This window comes from Hyla sarda, chromosome 6 (assembly GCF_029499605.1).
Source record: "Hyla sarda isolate aHylSar1 chromosome 6, aHylSar1.hap1, whole genome shotgun sequence".
NCBI classification, from domain to species: domain Eukaryota; kingdom Metazoa; phylum Chordata; class Amphibia; order Anura; family Hylidae; genus Hyla; species Hyla sarda.
Genome location: NC_079194.1, coordinates 133,978,466 through 133,996,055, shown reverse-complemented (window position 1 = coordinate 133,996,055; position 17,590 = coordinate 133,978,466). Strand labels below are relative to the sequence as shown.

The 17,590-nt window shown below is 44.5% G+C and overlaps 1 protein-coding gene across 2 annotated transcripts in view; it reads left to right on the top strand.

The window, feature by feature from the left end:
• LOC130276132 (fibulin-2-like) overlaps positions 1-17,590 on the top strand; it is a 162,804-nt gene that overhangs the window by 105,091 nt on the left and 40,123 nt on the right. For both annotated transcript variants that reach the window (XM_056525059.1, XM_056525058.1), the window contains one exon: positions 7,413-7,518. In XM_056525059.1, the coding sequence (XP_056381034.1) occupies positions 7,413-7,518 (106 nt within the window). The remainder of the gene's footprint in view (positions 1-7,412; positions 7,519-17,590) is intronic.

Here is a 17,590-nt window from a genome sequence, read left to right as displayed (position 1 = left end):
CAGTGCTCTTCTGACACCTCTGTTCATTTTAGGAATTGTCCAGAGTAGGAGCAAATCCCCAAAGAAAACCTCTCTTGCTCTGGACAGTTCCTGACACGGACAGAGGTGTCAACAGAGAGCGTGTTGTCAGACAGAAGTGAAATTGAAAAAGAAAAGAACTTCCTCTGTAGTATACATGATCTAAAAAGTACTGGAAGGGTCGGGATTTTTTAATAGAAGTAATTTACAAATCTGGCACCAGTTGATTTAAAGGGGTTCTCCGGTGCTTAGACATCTTATCCCCTATCCAAAGGATAGGGGATAAGATGCCTGATCACGGGAGTCCCGCCACTGAGGACCCCCGTGATCTTGCACGCAGCACACCGTTTGTAATCAGTCCCCGGAGCGTGTTCGCTCCGGGTCTGATTACTGTCGATCACGAGGCCGGCGGTGTGTGACGTCATGCCTCCGCCCCTCGTGTGACCTCACACTCCGCCCCTCAATGCAAGTCTATGCTTGCAATGAGGCTTGCATTGAGGGGCGGAGCGTGACGTCACACGGGGGCGGAGGAGATGGATTTCAGACTACTTTAGATTCCAGTTAACAATGCAGCATCTGGAATCATTTATCATAGCTGTGTCGTAAAAGATCAGAATGGCAATTTAAAGTATGGGGGAAAGACAATCTGTATATTTCAATAGACAATGCAGATAATCAGGAATCATTTGGTTTTACACTTTGAATTTGCTGAAAAAGATGCAGAGTTTTTAAGAAAATCTGCATCTTTTTCAGCAAAGTGTATATCCAACAAACGTGAAATCTAGTTCTTAACTTTGAATAACACTTAGCCAAATCATTCCTGATTATCTGCATTGTCTATTGAAATATGAGGTGGTCAGAAATTTTAGACTTTTAAATTGTGTCTTCTTTAAATGGGCACTGTCAGGAAATCTAAAAATTGATATGTTGTAGTACTTAAGTACTACAACATATCTCTAATATACTTTAATTAAAAAAAGTGATTTTACAACAGTTTAAAATCACTTTTAAATTCGGCCAATAGGGGTCGCCCTCCTAGTGGCCGAATGCATTCGGCAGTGATGTCACTACTGAATTTCGACTCATTTAAGCCTGGCAATGAGTCGAAATTCAGTCACTGCGGTGCTCAGCGAGCGCTTTGAAGGAAGTGGATGTGCGCAGGCTTCCGGGGACAAGGTAAAGTATTATGCCGGCGGGGGGGGGGGGGGGGGGGGTTGCGTGTTCACCTATACAGTATGCCTCCAGTTTCCCCACTACAACTCCCAGCATGCCCTGACAGCCAATAGATGTCAGGGCAAGCTGGGAGTTGTAGTGGGGAAACAGCTGGAGGGACACTGAATATGTGAACGGGGAGGGGGTACACTCAATGGGTGAACTAAAGGGGAGGGGGAGTGAGTTGAGCAGCATGACGGGGCCAGGTGGGTTGCGGGCTGCGCGGCGGGGAGCGGTATGTGCGCCCATCACTGATCCGGTGTTCACCTATACAGGGTGCCTCCAGTTGTTTCCCCACTACAACTCCCAGCATGCCCTGACAGCCAATAGATGTCAGGGCAAGCTGGGAGTTGCAGTGGGGAAACAGCTGGAGGCGCCCTGTATAGGTGAACTACGGGCGGAAGTGTCGGCCCCAGCAGGCATCAGTGACGTGGTGCCTGCTGGGGAAGTCTGCCTGGTAGTGAGCACACTACCAGGCAGACAAAAAGGCATTTTTAATATGTAAAAAAAAAAATAAAGGCAGGGAGGGGGTTAGGGATAGATGGGTAATAAGCAGGGACAGAAAAAAGAAAAAAAGTGATGGTGGGAGCTACCCTTTAAGAATACAGAAATACATACAGCACTATGCGTTACTCTACAGAAGCAAAACAGTATTTTTTTTGATTGGTGCAAAATGGATCACCATTTCAACATTTGTGAATAATCCTGACGGCCTGGCATTGTAGAGGTTAATCTCACATAAATGTTATACTCTTCCCTGATCCTTAAATCATTTTTCCATTCTGCACCAGACGTCCTATATAACACTTAAACCTAATATTCTTTTCAGGCCTTTGTTGTAAATTGAATATTTTGACCCCTTGGCGCCATGTTTTTCTTGGCTGCGGCTCCTTCCTCCGGTTTCATTTTGTATTTAAATTATTCTGCGTTCCCTCCGTTGCTTCAACAAACTCTTTGGAGATCTGCCCTCCTCGGCTTCACGGCTTCTGACTTCCAGAAATTTTTTCTTCTTAATTTTTCCTTCTAGCAGGAAAAAAAATTTATTGGCTGAATATAAACAAAACCAAAGCCACAGCTGAAACGCCAACCTCTCCAGGTAATACAAGATGAGAACACCAGTGAAAGGCGCCACAGCAGTGAAAAGAAAAGTGAGGAGGCAACTCAAAATCTCAAAAAGAATAAAGCACCAAATAAAACTATTAACACTGTTTGTACTACTGGAAAGGATGCGCAGCCGGCAATTCAAGGCACCAGTTCTATGAAGTCTCCATTCAAATAGTGTGTAAAGATGTAACAAATCTGTGTGACAAGTAATTATTATAGCGGGAAAACATAAGATGTGGTGGCAGCTGAGGAGAGCACCTGTGACTTAAAGAGTAGCTCCCACCATCCCTTTTATTTTTTTTCTATCCCTGCCTATTGCCCATCTATCCCTAACCCCCTCCCTGACTTTATTTTTTTTTTTACTATATATAACGAGCCATATATATTTATATATAAAAATTTAAAAAGCCTTTTTGTCTGCCTGGTAGTGTGCTCACCAAAAATCAATTACCAAAATGCAGGGGTGCAGTACAGTCATGAGGCAGCAGCAGCAGCATCTGCCGGGAGGCAGGGTCGGCATGCGGGGCCAGGGAGCCAATAGGCACGCATCCTCTGTGCTCTCAGCTCACTCCCTGCCTGTCTGCGCAGCTTGAATGAATTAGGACCGATTACCCAGACGGAATCGGTTCTAATTCAGTCGTGACGTCACGGCAGGCTGCAGCCGGCCACTAGGAGGGAGACCCCCTAGTGGCCGGTTTTCAAATATAAAATAAACTATTTTAATTAAAAAAAAATAATAATGAATGTATATTAGAGATATGTGGTAGTACTACAACATATATATATAAAAAAAAAAAAGTTGGTGACAGTGCCCATTTAAAGGATCCAAAGGATAGGGGATAAGATGTCTGATCGCTTGGACCCCCATGATTGCCGGCCCAACACCCCAGTAATCCGCTGAATAGAGCGAACTCCGCTTTGTGGAGGATTACCAGTGGTTCCCCAGCTCTGTAGGTCATGAATGTTGGGAGGCACAAGCCCTCTGCAAGGCAATCCCAAACTCCCATGGGCCAATACAGTGATAGCCAGCCTGCGCAGGGTTGAAACAGTGTTAATTCCCCTGAGGCACTCCCTGAGTGTCAGTGTTCAGCTTTGCAGAAAATGGTGCCCAAAATTGGTGATGCTGGAAGTGAAACACTAGGAGAGATGCAATGGGTCTTTACTTAACTTTATCCAATATAGATGTACAGTCAGATGTTAGCAAGTGTGGAAGTGTCTGGCTGCTGCTTTAGTCTCATAAGGGGACATTTATAAAACCTTGCTTTAGTCCTCTTGTTTTTAGTTATTTTTTTTCGACTGCCGTTTTGCTTACGTGCGATAAATTTATTATTATGTTGCACTGCCTATTATTTGTCACGCGTACGCAAAATCTTGAAATCTGCCACAGGTCAGTAAAAGTAGGTGAGGTATTTTAGTAAGCCAGGATTTTCCTGGAGTAAATGTAAGTAAACTTTTACTTTATTGCGACTTATTTGCGACATTCGCATTTTATAAATCTCTAACTACTGTAAGCTGATTTGTGAAAGTTACTTACAAAAGCTGAAATCATTATTTTTGCTTTTCTCGCTCTGAAGAAGGATTGTCGCAAAGAAAAATGTGTAGTCGCAACTGCGACTTTTTAGCGACAAATATAAGAAAAAAAAAACGGGTAAACACTTTTATGAATGTCCCCCATAGACTCTTCATTTCTGATGTAGCTAGTAACACTGGTTAGCTCCCAGTCAAGTCCCATAAAATATCCTTTCTTACATTGGTGCTGTAATTCACTCTATGGCACTCAGATCATGTGAAGTGGTAGCTTGCACAGTTACAAGTCCCTAGGCCCAGCCAGAGGCTCACAAAGGTCTTAGGCTTATGCTATGGAGTAAATGTAAAACATCTCTCCAAAGACTAGTGACAGTGATCTTGCTCTCTCATGAAAGCTGCTTAAAGGGGTACTCCGGTGAAAACCTTTTTTCTTTTAAATCAACTGGTGGCAGAAAGTTAAACATATTTGTAAATTACTTCTATTAAAAAATCTTAATCCTTCCAGTACTTATTAGCTGCTGAATGCTACAGAGGAAATTCTTTTCTTTTTGGAACACTGATGACATCACGAGCACAGTGCTCTCTGCTGACATCTCTGTCCATTTTAGCAACCATGCATAGCCGATGTATGCTAAGGGCAGCATGGCGGCTCAGTGGTTAGCACTGCTGCCTTGCAGTGATGGGGACTTGGGTTCAAATCCCACTAAGGACAACAATAAATAAAGCATTATTATTATTATAATAACGTCAGCAGAGAGAACTGTGCTCGTGATGTCATCAAAGAGCATTCCAAAAAAAAAAAATTCCTCTGTAGTATTCAGCAGCTAATAAGTACAGGAAGGATTAAGATTTTTTAATAGAAGTAATTTACAAATATGTTTAACTTTCTGCCACCAGTTGATTTAAAAGAAAAAAGGTTTTCACCGGAGTACCTCTTTAAGGAAAAATCTTCTCTTTCTCTCTCTTAACTTGAATATTTTTACTCAGAATGGGAGTAGGTAGTTTCCTCAGGAAACAGTCCTGGGCTAGGCCTAGCTAAGCAGACTAACTAACATATCCTCTACATTTTGAAAAGGTTATTCAGGCTCCACCTGTTCCTTTTTCTGTAGGGCAGAAGGAGAGGTACGTAGGGTATTTTCACATGGCTGAATGTCCGTGCGGAGTTCTGCAGGAATATTCCACACAGACATTCCACTGCATTCTGTTGCACTGTTCACATGGTGGAATTTCTGCAGCAGAAATGTTTAGAGTGTTCACAGAAAGAATAGACATGTCTATTCTTTCTGCAGATTTTGCTCCGAAATGCGTTGCCATTTATCATATGATACATTTCCGAGCAATCCTATAGCTTTCCAGATCAGGCAAATGTGCGGAGTGTCCAATTGTGTTTTCCATGCAGACATTCTGCACATTTTACACCATGTGAACATGGCCTAACTCCTCCCCGGCCTAAAACTGTCCATGTGTTTCTAAATAACTCATACTAGGTGTTGTAGGCCTTAGTGTGGCAACGGTCGTTGCCGATCAGCTGTAGTCCTGCTGTCCATCTCCCCATTGTACTTTATGGCCCTGATTTACTAAAGTCCAACCGACTTTTTTACCCCAGTTTATGCGCCTAAATTTCTGTGCCCAAATTTTACACTTACAACCTACCCTTTTGAAAACACTCGAGTGTTTTTTTTACTTTGAAATGGGCGCGGTTAAACAAAAAATGTTCCCGACAAAAAGCCAAAAATACTCGAAGTACTTCAAAAATCACTCCAGAAAAAGCACGAGTTTGGCTCACAAAATAACCGACAGCCAAGAGGACAAGTGAAAATCAAAAAAATGGAGTGATTTGTAACAAGGGACTGTTTACTATTGTGATGTGTATAAGTAACTTGCTTTCTAACCTGAAAACATTTTGTACAGTTCAACACTTTTCTAAATAAAATATTGAATGCTTTTGTGATAGTTACGTATAAGACGACTGGGCGTATAAGACCACCCCCAACTTTTACATTTTTCGGGACACAGGGATGTCCGGCATAGGAATACTTATGATTATCTGCCCGGGCCGGCTCCTTTGTGTGGCTGCAGGCGGGTGCCGGCCAGAGCATGTAAAAACTAATACTGTATACTAAAAACCAGGGTGCCTCCAGCTGTTGTGAAACTACAACTACCAGCATGCCCGGACAGCCTTTGCTGGTCCGGGCATGCTCGGAGTTGTAGTGTCACAACAGCTGGAGGCACCCTGGTTTTTAAGTATACAGTTATTAGTTTGTACACGTACAGGAGCCGGGCGGGCAGATAATCATAAGTATTCCTATGCCGGACCCCAATACCCGGCGTATAAGATGACCCCCGACTTTTCAGAAGAAAATTCGGGGTTAAAAAGTCGTCTTATATGCCGGGATATACGGTAATGAATATTTTTTTTTTCTTTTTAACACATTTGCAATATTAGGTTTAAATCAATTTAACACCCAAGCTGATATACAAGGATAATTGTTGTAATGTCTGAACAATTGTAACACATGAATAATTTTGATTCATGGAAACATTTTTAAACAAACAAGTCTAAACCATTTTGACTCACACAACTAATTTCTTTAGCTCGGAGTTTGTGCGACACAATTGACCAATGCGACACAAAAAAAAACATGCGACAGAAAAATAACCGACATGTGCGACAGAATAGTAAATAAGCCTGAAAAAAAAGACGAGTGATACCACTCTTAGTAAATCAGGGCCATTGTGTTTTGAATAAAGAAGATTTTACTCTGCCCGGGTAAGTGCTACCTTTCAATTTTCTACTGCATTGTTGGACTCACTTTGCTACTTTCCGCTATAGCACACCCATTAGGCTAGGATTCCACTTGGTTTTTTTTCTGGCAGTTTTTGGATATCTACCACTGCAGTTTTTGAGCCAAAGCCAGAAGTGTAGTCAAAAGGAATAGGACATATAAAGGAAGGACTTATACTTCTCCTCTCTTATGGATCCACTTCTGACTTTGGCTCAAAAACTGCATTGGAAGTTTTCTAAAAACTGCCAGAAAAAAACCAAGTGGAAACTTAGCCTTAGAGTATAGACTGATCGATCTTGGACTGGCCGCAGCGGTAGCAGTATTAGCAAGAGGTGCTGCAGTGCGGTGTTCTGCATTTTGTGGACTATATATTTCAGCAAGGTTTATCCAATACCCAACCCCAAGTCCTCAGGGTGCTCTGGAACACTGCATTATGATTAAAGATGAGCGAACTTACAGTAAACTGGCTCGTAATGAACTTTGCGGCTCGGCCGTTGAATACTTTAGTCTGCACGTACAAGTTCAGCTTTCCAAGTGCTCCGGTTGCCTCAAAAAAGTGGATACAGTCCTAGGAGACCTAAGACTGTCATCCCAGACTTTTCCAGGCAATCAGAGCACTTGGAAAGCTGAACTAATTTATGCAGACTAAAGTAATCAAAGGCCGAGCCAGGAGGTTCGTTTTGAGCCAATTTACTGAAGGTTTGCTCATCTCTAATTATGATGGATATTTCCTTTTAATCGGTAACAGTTTTTTTCTTCATCCAGGATCTTCTAAGGAGCTGATAGAGACATGCTGTACGGCTGGTCAGCAGTGGTCTATTGACCATGGAGAATGTGAGAACATGGCCCACAGTGCCTCCAAGGACTGCAGGTATGTAATCATTGTACGGTCATAAAAAGAATACCCTAGTGATGATGCCTCAATTCCTTGTCAATTCCGCTCCAAACTCATTTTGTCAGGAAAAATAATGGCCCATTGACTTTAATGGGCTTTAACCCGTGGATTTCGTTAGTAGAATGAACATGTGCAACCTTCTGATGGAATACAATTTAGCATTGAAATGTCATCTGCAGAAATCCCAAAGTGGCGAAAAGACCATTAAAGTCAATGGAACTTTCATTCAAGGCGGAATAAGAGCTGAATACTGGCACAGAATTACGCAAGTTAATTCCTTGTCATTTCCTCAGTATGAACATACCCTAATGTGGAAAGTACTGGAAGCTTTAACCAGAGATTGGAGGTTTGAATTTGTAGATTTATTTGCTCATAAAAATGAGAAATTTCAAGAATCGAATAAAAATTCCAAGATACAAATAAATTCCATTTAAAAGATTCCACAGCAGCTTTATATACAGTATGTATAAAATAGGATGTAGGCTCCAGAGGGTCACTCCATGGGGTGCTCATTGCTTCCTGATGACAGCTACATCATTTCATAATGTCTGCACAGCTCTGCTCATCCCCAATCTCCTGACTTAGTACAACTCTCTTCATCCTAATACTTGTTCAGCACAGTTCTGCTCATCCTGAACTTGTTGGTTCAGCACTGCTTTTGTCATCCTAGAGCCCCTTGGTTAAGAGTGGCTAAACTGTTTTTTGGCTGTTTTTGAGATGTAAAGCGCTCCAAAAAAGGATGTTCTTTCCCAATTGAACTCAATGGAAAAATGTCCCATGCAGTTTACTTCTATGTCTGTAATTATTATGGACATGGACTTCTTTTCTGCCGATTATATGCCAAAATATATCCCTGTACTGTGACATCACTGTGTGTATTATCCCTGCACTGTGACATCACTGTATTTATTATTCCTATACTGTGACATCACTGTATTTATTATTCCTATACTGTGACATCACTGTATTTATTATTCCTATACTGTGACATCACTGTGTTTATTATTCTTATACTGTGACATCACTGTATTTATTATTCCTATACTGTGACATCACTGTGTTTATTATTCCTATACTGTGACATCACTGTGTTTATTATTCCTATACTGTGACATCACTGTGTTTATTATTCCTATACTGTGACATCACTGTGTTTATTATTCTTATACTGTGACATCACTGTGTTCACTATCCCTGTACTGTAACATCACTGTGTTCACTATTCTTGTATTATGATATCAATGTGTTCCTTACCCCTGTACTGTGACATTACTGTTTTTGTGATATCACTGTTTATTATTCCTGTATTGTGACTGACATCACTGTGTCCCTTACCCCTGTACGTTGACATCACTGTTTCTGAGACATCAGTGTGTTGATTATCTCTGTATTGTGACATCGCTGTGTTTACTATTCTTGTACTGTGATATCAATGTGTCCCTTACCCCTGTACAGTGACATCACTGTTTCTGAGACATCAGTGTGTTTCTCAACCCTGTACTGTGACATCGCTGTGTTTACTATTCTTGTACTGTGATATCAATGTGTCCCTTACCCCTGTACAGTGACATCACTGTTTCTGAGACATCAGTGTGTTTCTCAACCCTGTACTGTGACATAGCTGTGTTTATTAACCCTGTACTGTGATATCACTGTTTTTGTTATACCTGTACTGTGACATCACTGTTTTTGTTATACCTGTACTGTGACATCACTGTTTTTGTTATACCTGTACTGTGACATCACTGTTTTTATTATACCTGTACTGTGACATCACTGTGTTTGTTATCCCTGTACTGTGACATCACTGTGTTTGTTATACCTGTACTGTGACATCACTGTTTTTGTTATACCTGTACTGTGACATCACTGTTTTTGTTATACCTGTACTGTGACATCACTGTGTTTGTTATCCCTGTACTGTGACATCACTGTGTTTGTTATCCCTGTACTGTGACATTGCATTGTGCATTACCCCGGTCCATAAGAGAGACCAACATAAGGATAACATTCTCATTTTAAAGTGCAGGAGGTAACGGTAAATTACAAATGGGCCCCATTTCTATTTGTTGCCCCCCTGCTTTAGGGCTTCCTTTAAGTGTCCGTCTCATGTATGAGCTGAATGGTGGCACCAGTCATAAGCCTGACTTTCTAGTCTGTCCTCAGTTTTTAAGGAGCTACCAGGGTGGAGGGTTGGGCATGGGACATGGGCTATATTATATGTTTTTATATATATCCTGCTGCATCTACATAAATTATGTTTTTTTTCTGTATTTTGGGTGGGCTTATTCCTTTTAGCTTTCCCCTTTAGATAATAGACAATCAGATGTCTATGTGTGTGGTGTCAGAAATGACTCTCCAGGGTCTTGTCTACATGGAGCTATACAGATACTCAGCACCTGGAGCACAGATGGAAAATTGTGAATAAGTACAGAAGCAACATGATGACCCTGACACCTATGAGTTATGTAGTTATAGTCACCAATGCCCATTTTACTGTAGACCCTCTGTCTTAAAGACATCTATACCAGCTTTGGACGGTAGTTTTGTGCTTTACCTTATTCCTCCCATGGTCGTGGCCATGCATCTGAGTGGCCTGTTTTTATTTGCTACCTCCACAAAATCATATCAGTGACTAACAAACATGAGTACTGTAGAATCCTTATATTTCCCTTCCTCTTTTTCTGTCTGTGGCATCTATGGGATGAACATTTAACAGTTCCCAGACTTTGCCCATTATGTTGTCAGTATAGAATTTCACATTAAACACGGCAGCATCCATTATAAATGTTGTACAACAAGCAGATCCTTGTTTCTCCCAGGGAGAGGTTCGGGCTACAATTAAATGCAGATGTAATGATCTTTCCATAGAGCGGCTATAGATTCTATCCTGAACTTGAGATCTACAAGAAGGCTTAACCATCCTTAATGGGGTACTCTGGTGGAATTTTTTTTTTTTATCAACTGTGGTGAGGGTGTGATGAGGGCAGATGTTGTTACCCTAGGGGCAGATGGCATTAAGCCCTTGTATTCGTGATGCCAGGGCGTGGTTTAACCTCTACACTACCCGAATGTATGCCGCTGGATCCTGGGCTAGGCACAGGGGCAAATAATGACTCCGACGCCAAGTTATGGATCTACGCCAGCTTTACTGAGGTAGACAGGTGTAATAGTCTTGACAGCTGAGTTAGTTCCAAGAAGGTGACCAGTGACTTCAGAGACTCTAGGGCTTGCTGGAACTTATAGTGGATTTGGACAATTTGCTGCAGGACCACGCTGACTGTGCACAGACTGATCTTGACTGACTTGACTAAATAGACTTCACCCCTTATGTAGCTTACCAGGTGTTGACGTTCACCTGTGGGGGACTGGATTTGTGGAAGCGTGGCTGCGTGGTAGGCTTTGGGCCTCCTCAGGACACCAGACACTCTCTCAGGACTTGACCCTACTGTTCCTCAGCATGCATAGAACTAATCTCACTATCTAGCTCCTCCCAGGGTTTATATGGGAGAGACTTTGGAGGGGTCCCATAGGTCACCCTATAAGTCACGTGATCACTGGTACCTTCCTTGGTTACAACACTTGGTAACAGTATTTAAAGGCACATAACAGTATATATACATTACAATAGATAATATTAGATATAATTAACCATTTACGATGTATAGGGTAAAGAGGGACTCAGGGGATACCATAATAGAATCCACCTGACAGGACAGAAAGGGTACAGGGGTGCAACTCCTGTACTGGGCCACCACACAACTGGTGTCAGAAAGTTAAAGGAGTACTCTAGTGCAGAGTATTCCTGCTCCGTCCTGCCCGAGCTGCAAAATAAATGAAAATGAACCATCACTCACCTCCCTGGGTTCCCGCGGAGCGTCACTACAGCTGATCGGTCCTCCGGTCCACCTCCTTCATACTTCCTGGTGTAAACAAATCTGTTAAACTTTCTGCCATTAGTTGATTTAAAGGGGTAGTCCAGTGGTGAAAAACGTATCCCCTATCCTAAGGATAGGGGATAAGTTTGAGATTGCGGGGGGTCCGACCGCTGGGGCCCCCTGCAATCTCTCTGTACGGGGCCCCGGCTCTCCGCCGAGATAGCGGGTGTCGACCCCCGCACGAGGCGACGGCCGACGCGCCCCCTCAATACATCTCAATGGCAGAGCCAGAGATTGCCGAAGGCAGCGCTCCGGCTCTGCCATAGAGTTGTATTGAGGGGGCGTGTCGGCCGCCGCCTCGTGCGGAGGTCGACACGCCCCCTTCCCGCGGGCTGTCTGGGCTCCATACAGGAGATCGCAGGGGGCCCCAGCGGTCGGACCCCCCGCGATCTGCAACTTATCCCCTATCCTTAGGATAGGGGATAAGTTGCTCACCACTGAGTCACCACTGGACTACTCCTTTAAATATTTTTTTCCACCGGAGTACCCCTTTAAAGGGAAATACCAGCATCAGAGATTAAAGATTCCATTCACCATCTAAATGTTATATAAGGGTATGTTCACACTACAGAATCTCTGCGCATGGGAAGATTGCATAATCCACAGAAAGAATGTTCATTCTTTCCACAGATCAATTTCAGCGCCTGAGTTTTCTGCCACTAATATTCTACAGTGTGAATAGGTCCATACAAAGCCCATTCACACCAGCGTTATGGTTTATACAGTGTGTGAATGGGTCCATACAAAGCCCATTCACACCAGCGTTATGGTTTATACAGTGTGTGAATGGGTCCATACAAAGCCCATTCACACCAGCATTATGGTTTATACAGTGTGAATAGGTCCATACAAAGCCCATTCACACCAGCGTTATGGTTTATACAGTGTGTGAATGGGTCCATACAAAGCCCATTCACACCAGCGTTATGGTTTATACAGTGTGAATAGGTCCATACAAAGCCCATTCACACCAGCGTTATGGTTTATACAGCAGAATTCCTGCGCCCAGTTCTGCTCATATCATCATAATATGTATTCATTATATACAGTTTTGTTTTACTTATCTTCTGTTGAAAGAAAAAAAAAAAAGAAAATATTAGTTAAAAAGGAAATTGTGTGCACATACCCTAAGGATTCAATCCTTGGCCCAGATGTATCATTCTGCCTGAAACCAAAACTATCAGAATTTGCCAATTACAACCAATCACAGCTCAGCTTTTATATCTTAACGTGCTCTGGTAAAATGAAAGCTGAGCTGTGATTGGTTGTTATGTAGAGAAAAGGACAATTGTAGACAGATTGATAAATCTGGGCTATGGGGGATGATTTTTCAAAACCTGTGTTAAGGGAGAGTGGTGCAGTTCTCCATAGAAACCAATCAGATCATTTTTTCTGTTTTAAAAAGGCCCTTGGAAAAATGAAAGAAGCAGTCTGATTGGTTGCTATGGGCAATAAGAGGACAAGGTACATACGTAGCCGCCTTAGTGCCCACCACTCCAATCCATGTATTGTCCAACAACGCCCTGTGCACACATAATCGCATGTGTTGTACTCATGCACCGCATGACATTTCTATAGTACCAGAGGGTGCAGATATGCCATTCAGGAGCATAGAAAAATATTGGGATAGGGATATGGGGACAGGGATATTGCAGAAATAGTAATTCCCTGAAAGTATCTAATTAGCCTCCATTAGAGGCAGCAGTGATCTGGATATACAGCACAGTCATGGGAAGGGTTCAGATTCTCTACAACTGCCCCGGGAGTCTAGAAGCAAATGATCCAAATAATGAAGGAATCCCGGCACTCAAAGGTCTTGATGCCATTCTTAGTTTTTTCTTTGAGTACCGTGATTCCTTCATTATTTGGTTCATATTTGATCCACGGGCACCACAATTACACCAGTGCCGACCTTCTACTTACCTATATAGCAAGTGATCCAGACTACAGAGCAGGGCTGGCATCAGAAATTTTGGGGCCCCTTACACAGCTCAAGGCCTTCATATTCTTTGGGGAGGCCCCTCTGTTAAAGGAGTACTCTAGTGCCAACTATTTCTCCTCCGTTATGCCCAAGCTGGGAAAAAAAAACTTTCACTCACTTTCCTCTGTTCCTCCAGACAGTCCTCCAGTTTATCTTCTTCCTTCTTCCTGTGCACGGATTGTCACACTTAGCTCAGCCTATCACTGGCCGCAGAGATGTCCTACCTCGGCCGGTGATAGACTGAGTGCCGTGTGACGATCCGTGCACAGGAAGAATGCGGGACCAGAGGACCGATCAGCTGTAGCAGCACTCCGGGGGAACGGAGGAAGGTGTGAGAAAGTTTATTTACATTTTTTTTTCAGCCCGTGCACAGCGGAGAAGGAATGGTCGGCACTAGAGTACTCCTTTAATAGTTTCCCCCATTATGAAGGCAACTATTAACAGAGGGGCCTACCTAAACTTTATGGGGGCAGTTATTAGAAGAGGGGCCTACCCAAACTTTATGGGGGCCCCATATAGTTTGGGTAGGCCCCCATGTTTAAGTTGTCCCCATATAGTTGTTGTAGGCCCCTCACAAAGGGGCATACAACTATATAAGGGGGCAACTATTAGCTAAAAAAAGGCCTACAAAAACTATATGGGGGCAACTTTCCCCCCATATAGTTGTTATAGGCCCCTCTCTGCTGCTGATTGTTGCCCCCATATAGTTGTTGTAGGCCCCTCCCAAAGGAGCGTACAACTATATAAGGGGGCAACTATTAGCTAAAAAAGGCCTACAAAAACTATATGGGGCAGCTTTCCCCCATATAGTTGTTATAGGCCCCTCTCTGCTGCTAATTGTTGCTCCCATATAGTTGTAGACCTCAGTCCTTGCCCCCCTTACTGCAGGCCCTACCACATAGTTCTGCCCCAGCTCCAGTCATATGTTTTTTTATCCTTTTTTTTTTTTTTTTAACTTAATAACCTCTACTCTGTGTGACTGTGCCGGCTCGCAGTCCTCCTCAGGGCAGGCTCTTCCTTTGCACTGCTCTGCTCTGTCAGACAGACTGCTGCTCCACACCACTGTGCTGCCTCCTCTTCTGGTGCAGTGCCGTAGATTGTGATTTGCCATAGATTGTGATGGAGTGACTCAGCAGTTTTCCCTGCTCGAGCGCTCCGCCTCCATTACAATCTATAGGCTGACACTCGCACACCATCCCCCAACCATTGGTTACTGCGGGGGCTGGGGGTGGGGTGTGTGCGAGTGTCACGTGACATATTTAATCATCAGGCATCGCAGCTCACACAGTCTCACTTGGGCTGTCACAGGGAGAGGATCTCTCCCTGTGATAGCCCGAAGCTGCACGGAGCTCTCATGGCCTTTGTGGCCCGATTCGGAGAGCGGTATCGGGCCACAGAAGCTAATACTTTTACTGTTTTATTGTCACCCGCCAGCGCGCTCGTTCGCCACCGCTATGGGGATCCCTATGCCCGATAGTGGCGTTATCAGCTTGTCACCCGCCAGCGCGATCGGGATCCCTATGCCCGATAGCACTGACAACCGCTTGCCTCCCCGCCCCCTGCTCTGCTCCCCGTCCCCTGTTAACTCTCAGGGAACGGGGAACAGAAAATAGAGCAGCGGGCGCAGCTAAAGTAGTACTGCGCATGCGCAGCACTACACAAATAGCGTAGGTAGGTAGCGTAGCCGTAGATTAGTGTAGGTTGTAATTTAGCATAGTTTAGTATTAAAAGTGAAAGGGGGTTAGGCACCACAACTCCCAGCATGCCCATACAGCTAAAGGCTGCCAGGGCATGCTGGGAGTTGTAGTTTAGCTTAGATAAGACAGCAAAGGGACCACAACTCCGAGCATGCCCAGAAAGCTGAAGGCTGCCCAGGCATGCTGGGAGTTGTAGTTTAGGACTACAACTCCCAGCATGCCCAGACAGCTAAAGGCTGCCCAGGCATGCTGGGAGTTGTAGTTTAGCTTAGATTAGACAGCAAAGAGACTACAACTCCCAGCATGCCCAGACAGCTAAAGGCTGCCCAAGGCATGCTGGGAGTTGTAGTTTAGGACTACAACTCCCAGCATGCCCAGATAGCTAAAGGCTGCCCAGGCATGCTGGGAGTTGTAGTTTAGGACTACAACTCCCAGCATGCCCAGATAGCTAAAGGCTGCCCAGGCATGTTGGGAGTTGTAGTTTAGCTTAGATTAGACAGCAAAGGGACCACAACTCCCAGCATGCCCAGACAGCTGAAGGCTGCCCGGGCATGCTGGGAGTTGTAGTGCAGTGATGGGACCACAAATCCCAGCATGCCCAGACAGCTGAAGGCTGCCAGGGCATGCTGGGAGTTGTAGTTTAGCTTAGATTAGACAGCAAAAGGACTACAACTCCCAGCATGCCCAGACAGCTAAAGGCTGCCCAGGCATGCTGGGAGTTGTAGTTTAGCTGATGGGACCACAACTCCCAGCATGCCCAGACAGTTGAAGGCTGCGTGGTGATGCTGGGAGTTGTGGTGCCTTCACTGCACTACAACTCCCAGCATCACCATGCAGCCTTCAGCTGTCTGGGCATGCTGGGAGTTGTGGTGCCTTCACTGCACTACAACTCCCAGCATGCCCAGACAGCTGAAGGCTGCGTGGTGATGCTGGGAGTTGTGGTGCCTTCACTGCACTACAACTCCCAGCATCACCACGCAGCCTTCAGCTGTCTGGGCACGCTGGGAGTTGTAGTGCCTTCACTGCACTACAACTCCCAGCATCACCACGCAGCCTTCAGCTGTCTGGGCATGCTGGGAGTTGTGGTCCCATCAGCTAAACTACAACTCCCAGCATGCCCGGGCAGCCTTCAGCTGTCTGGGCATGCTGGGACTTGTGGTCCTATCAGCTAAACTACAACTTGAGTCCAAGAGGCATGGACTCAAGGGACAGGGACATAATACTCCCCCTTTATAAAGCATTGGTACGGCCTCACCTGGAATATGCTGTTCAGCTTTGGTCGCCTGTACATAAAAGGGACACTGTGGAGCTGGAAAGGGTGCAGAGACGCGCGACTAAACTAATATGGGGCATGGAACATCTTAGCTATGAGGAGCGATTAAAGGAGTTACAATTGTTTAGTCTAGAGAAGAGACGTTTAAGGGGGGATATGATAAATGTTTATAAGTATATTAATGGCCCAAACAAAAAATATGGAGAAAAACTGTTCAAGGTTAACCCCCCAAAGGACGAGGGGGCACTCCCTCCGTCTGGAGAAGAAAAGGTTTAGTCTAAAGGGGCGACACGCCTTCTTTACCGTGAGGACTGTGAATTTATGGAACGGTCTACCTCAGGAACTGGTCACAGCAGGAACAATTAACAGCTTTACAACAGGGTTAGATACATTCCTGGAACAAAATAACATTAATGCTTATGCAGAATTATAAAACTACATCCCTTCCCCTTATCCCCTTACACCCTTCACTTCAATTCCCTGGTTGGACTTGATGGACGAATGTCTTTTTTCAACCATACTAACTATAACTCCCAGCATGCCTGGGTAGCCTTTAGCTGTCTGGGCATGCTGGGAGTTGTAGTCCTTTTGCTGTCTAATCTAAGCTAAACTACAACTCCCAGCATGCCCTGGCAGCCTTCAGCTGTCTGGGCATGCTGGGATTTGTGGTCCCATCACTGCACTACAACTCCCAGCATGCCCTGGCAGCCTTCAGCTGTCTGGGCATGCTGGGAGTTGTGGTCCCTTTGCTGTCTAATCTATGCTAAACTACAACTCCCAAAATGCCTGGGCAGCCTTTAGCTATCTGGGCATGCTGGGAGTTGTAGTCCTAAACTACAACTCCCAGCATGCCTGGGCAGCCTTTAGCTGTCTGGGCATGATGGGAGTTGTAGTCCTAAGCTACAACTCCCAGAATGCCTTGGGCAGCCTTTAGCTGTCTGGGCATGCTGGGAGTTGTAGTCTCTTCGCTGTCTAATCTAAGCTAAACTACAACTCCCAGCATGCCTGAGCAGCCTTTTAGCTATCTGGGCATGCTGGGAGTTGTAGTCCTAAACTACAACTCCCAGCATGCCTGGGCAGCCTTCAGCTGTCTGGGCATGCTGGGAGTTGTGGTCCCTTTGCTGTCTAATCTAAGCTAAACTACAACTCCCAGCATGCC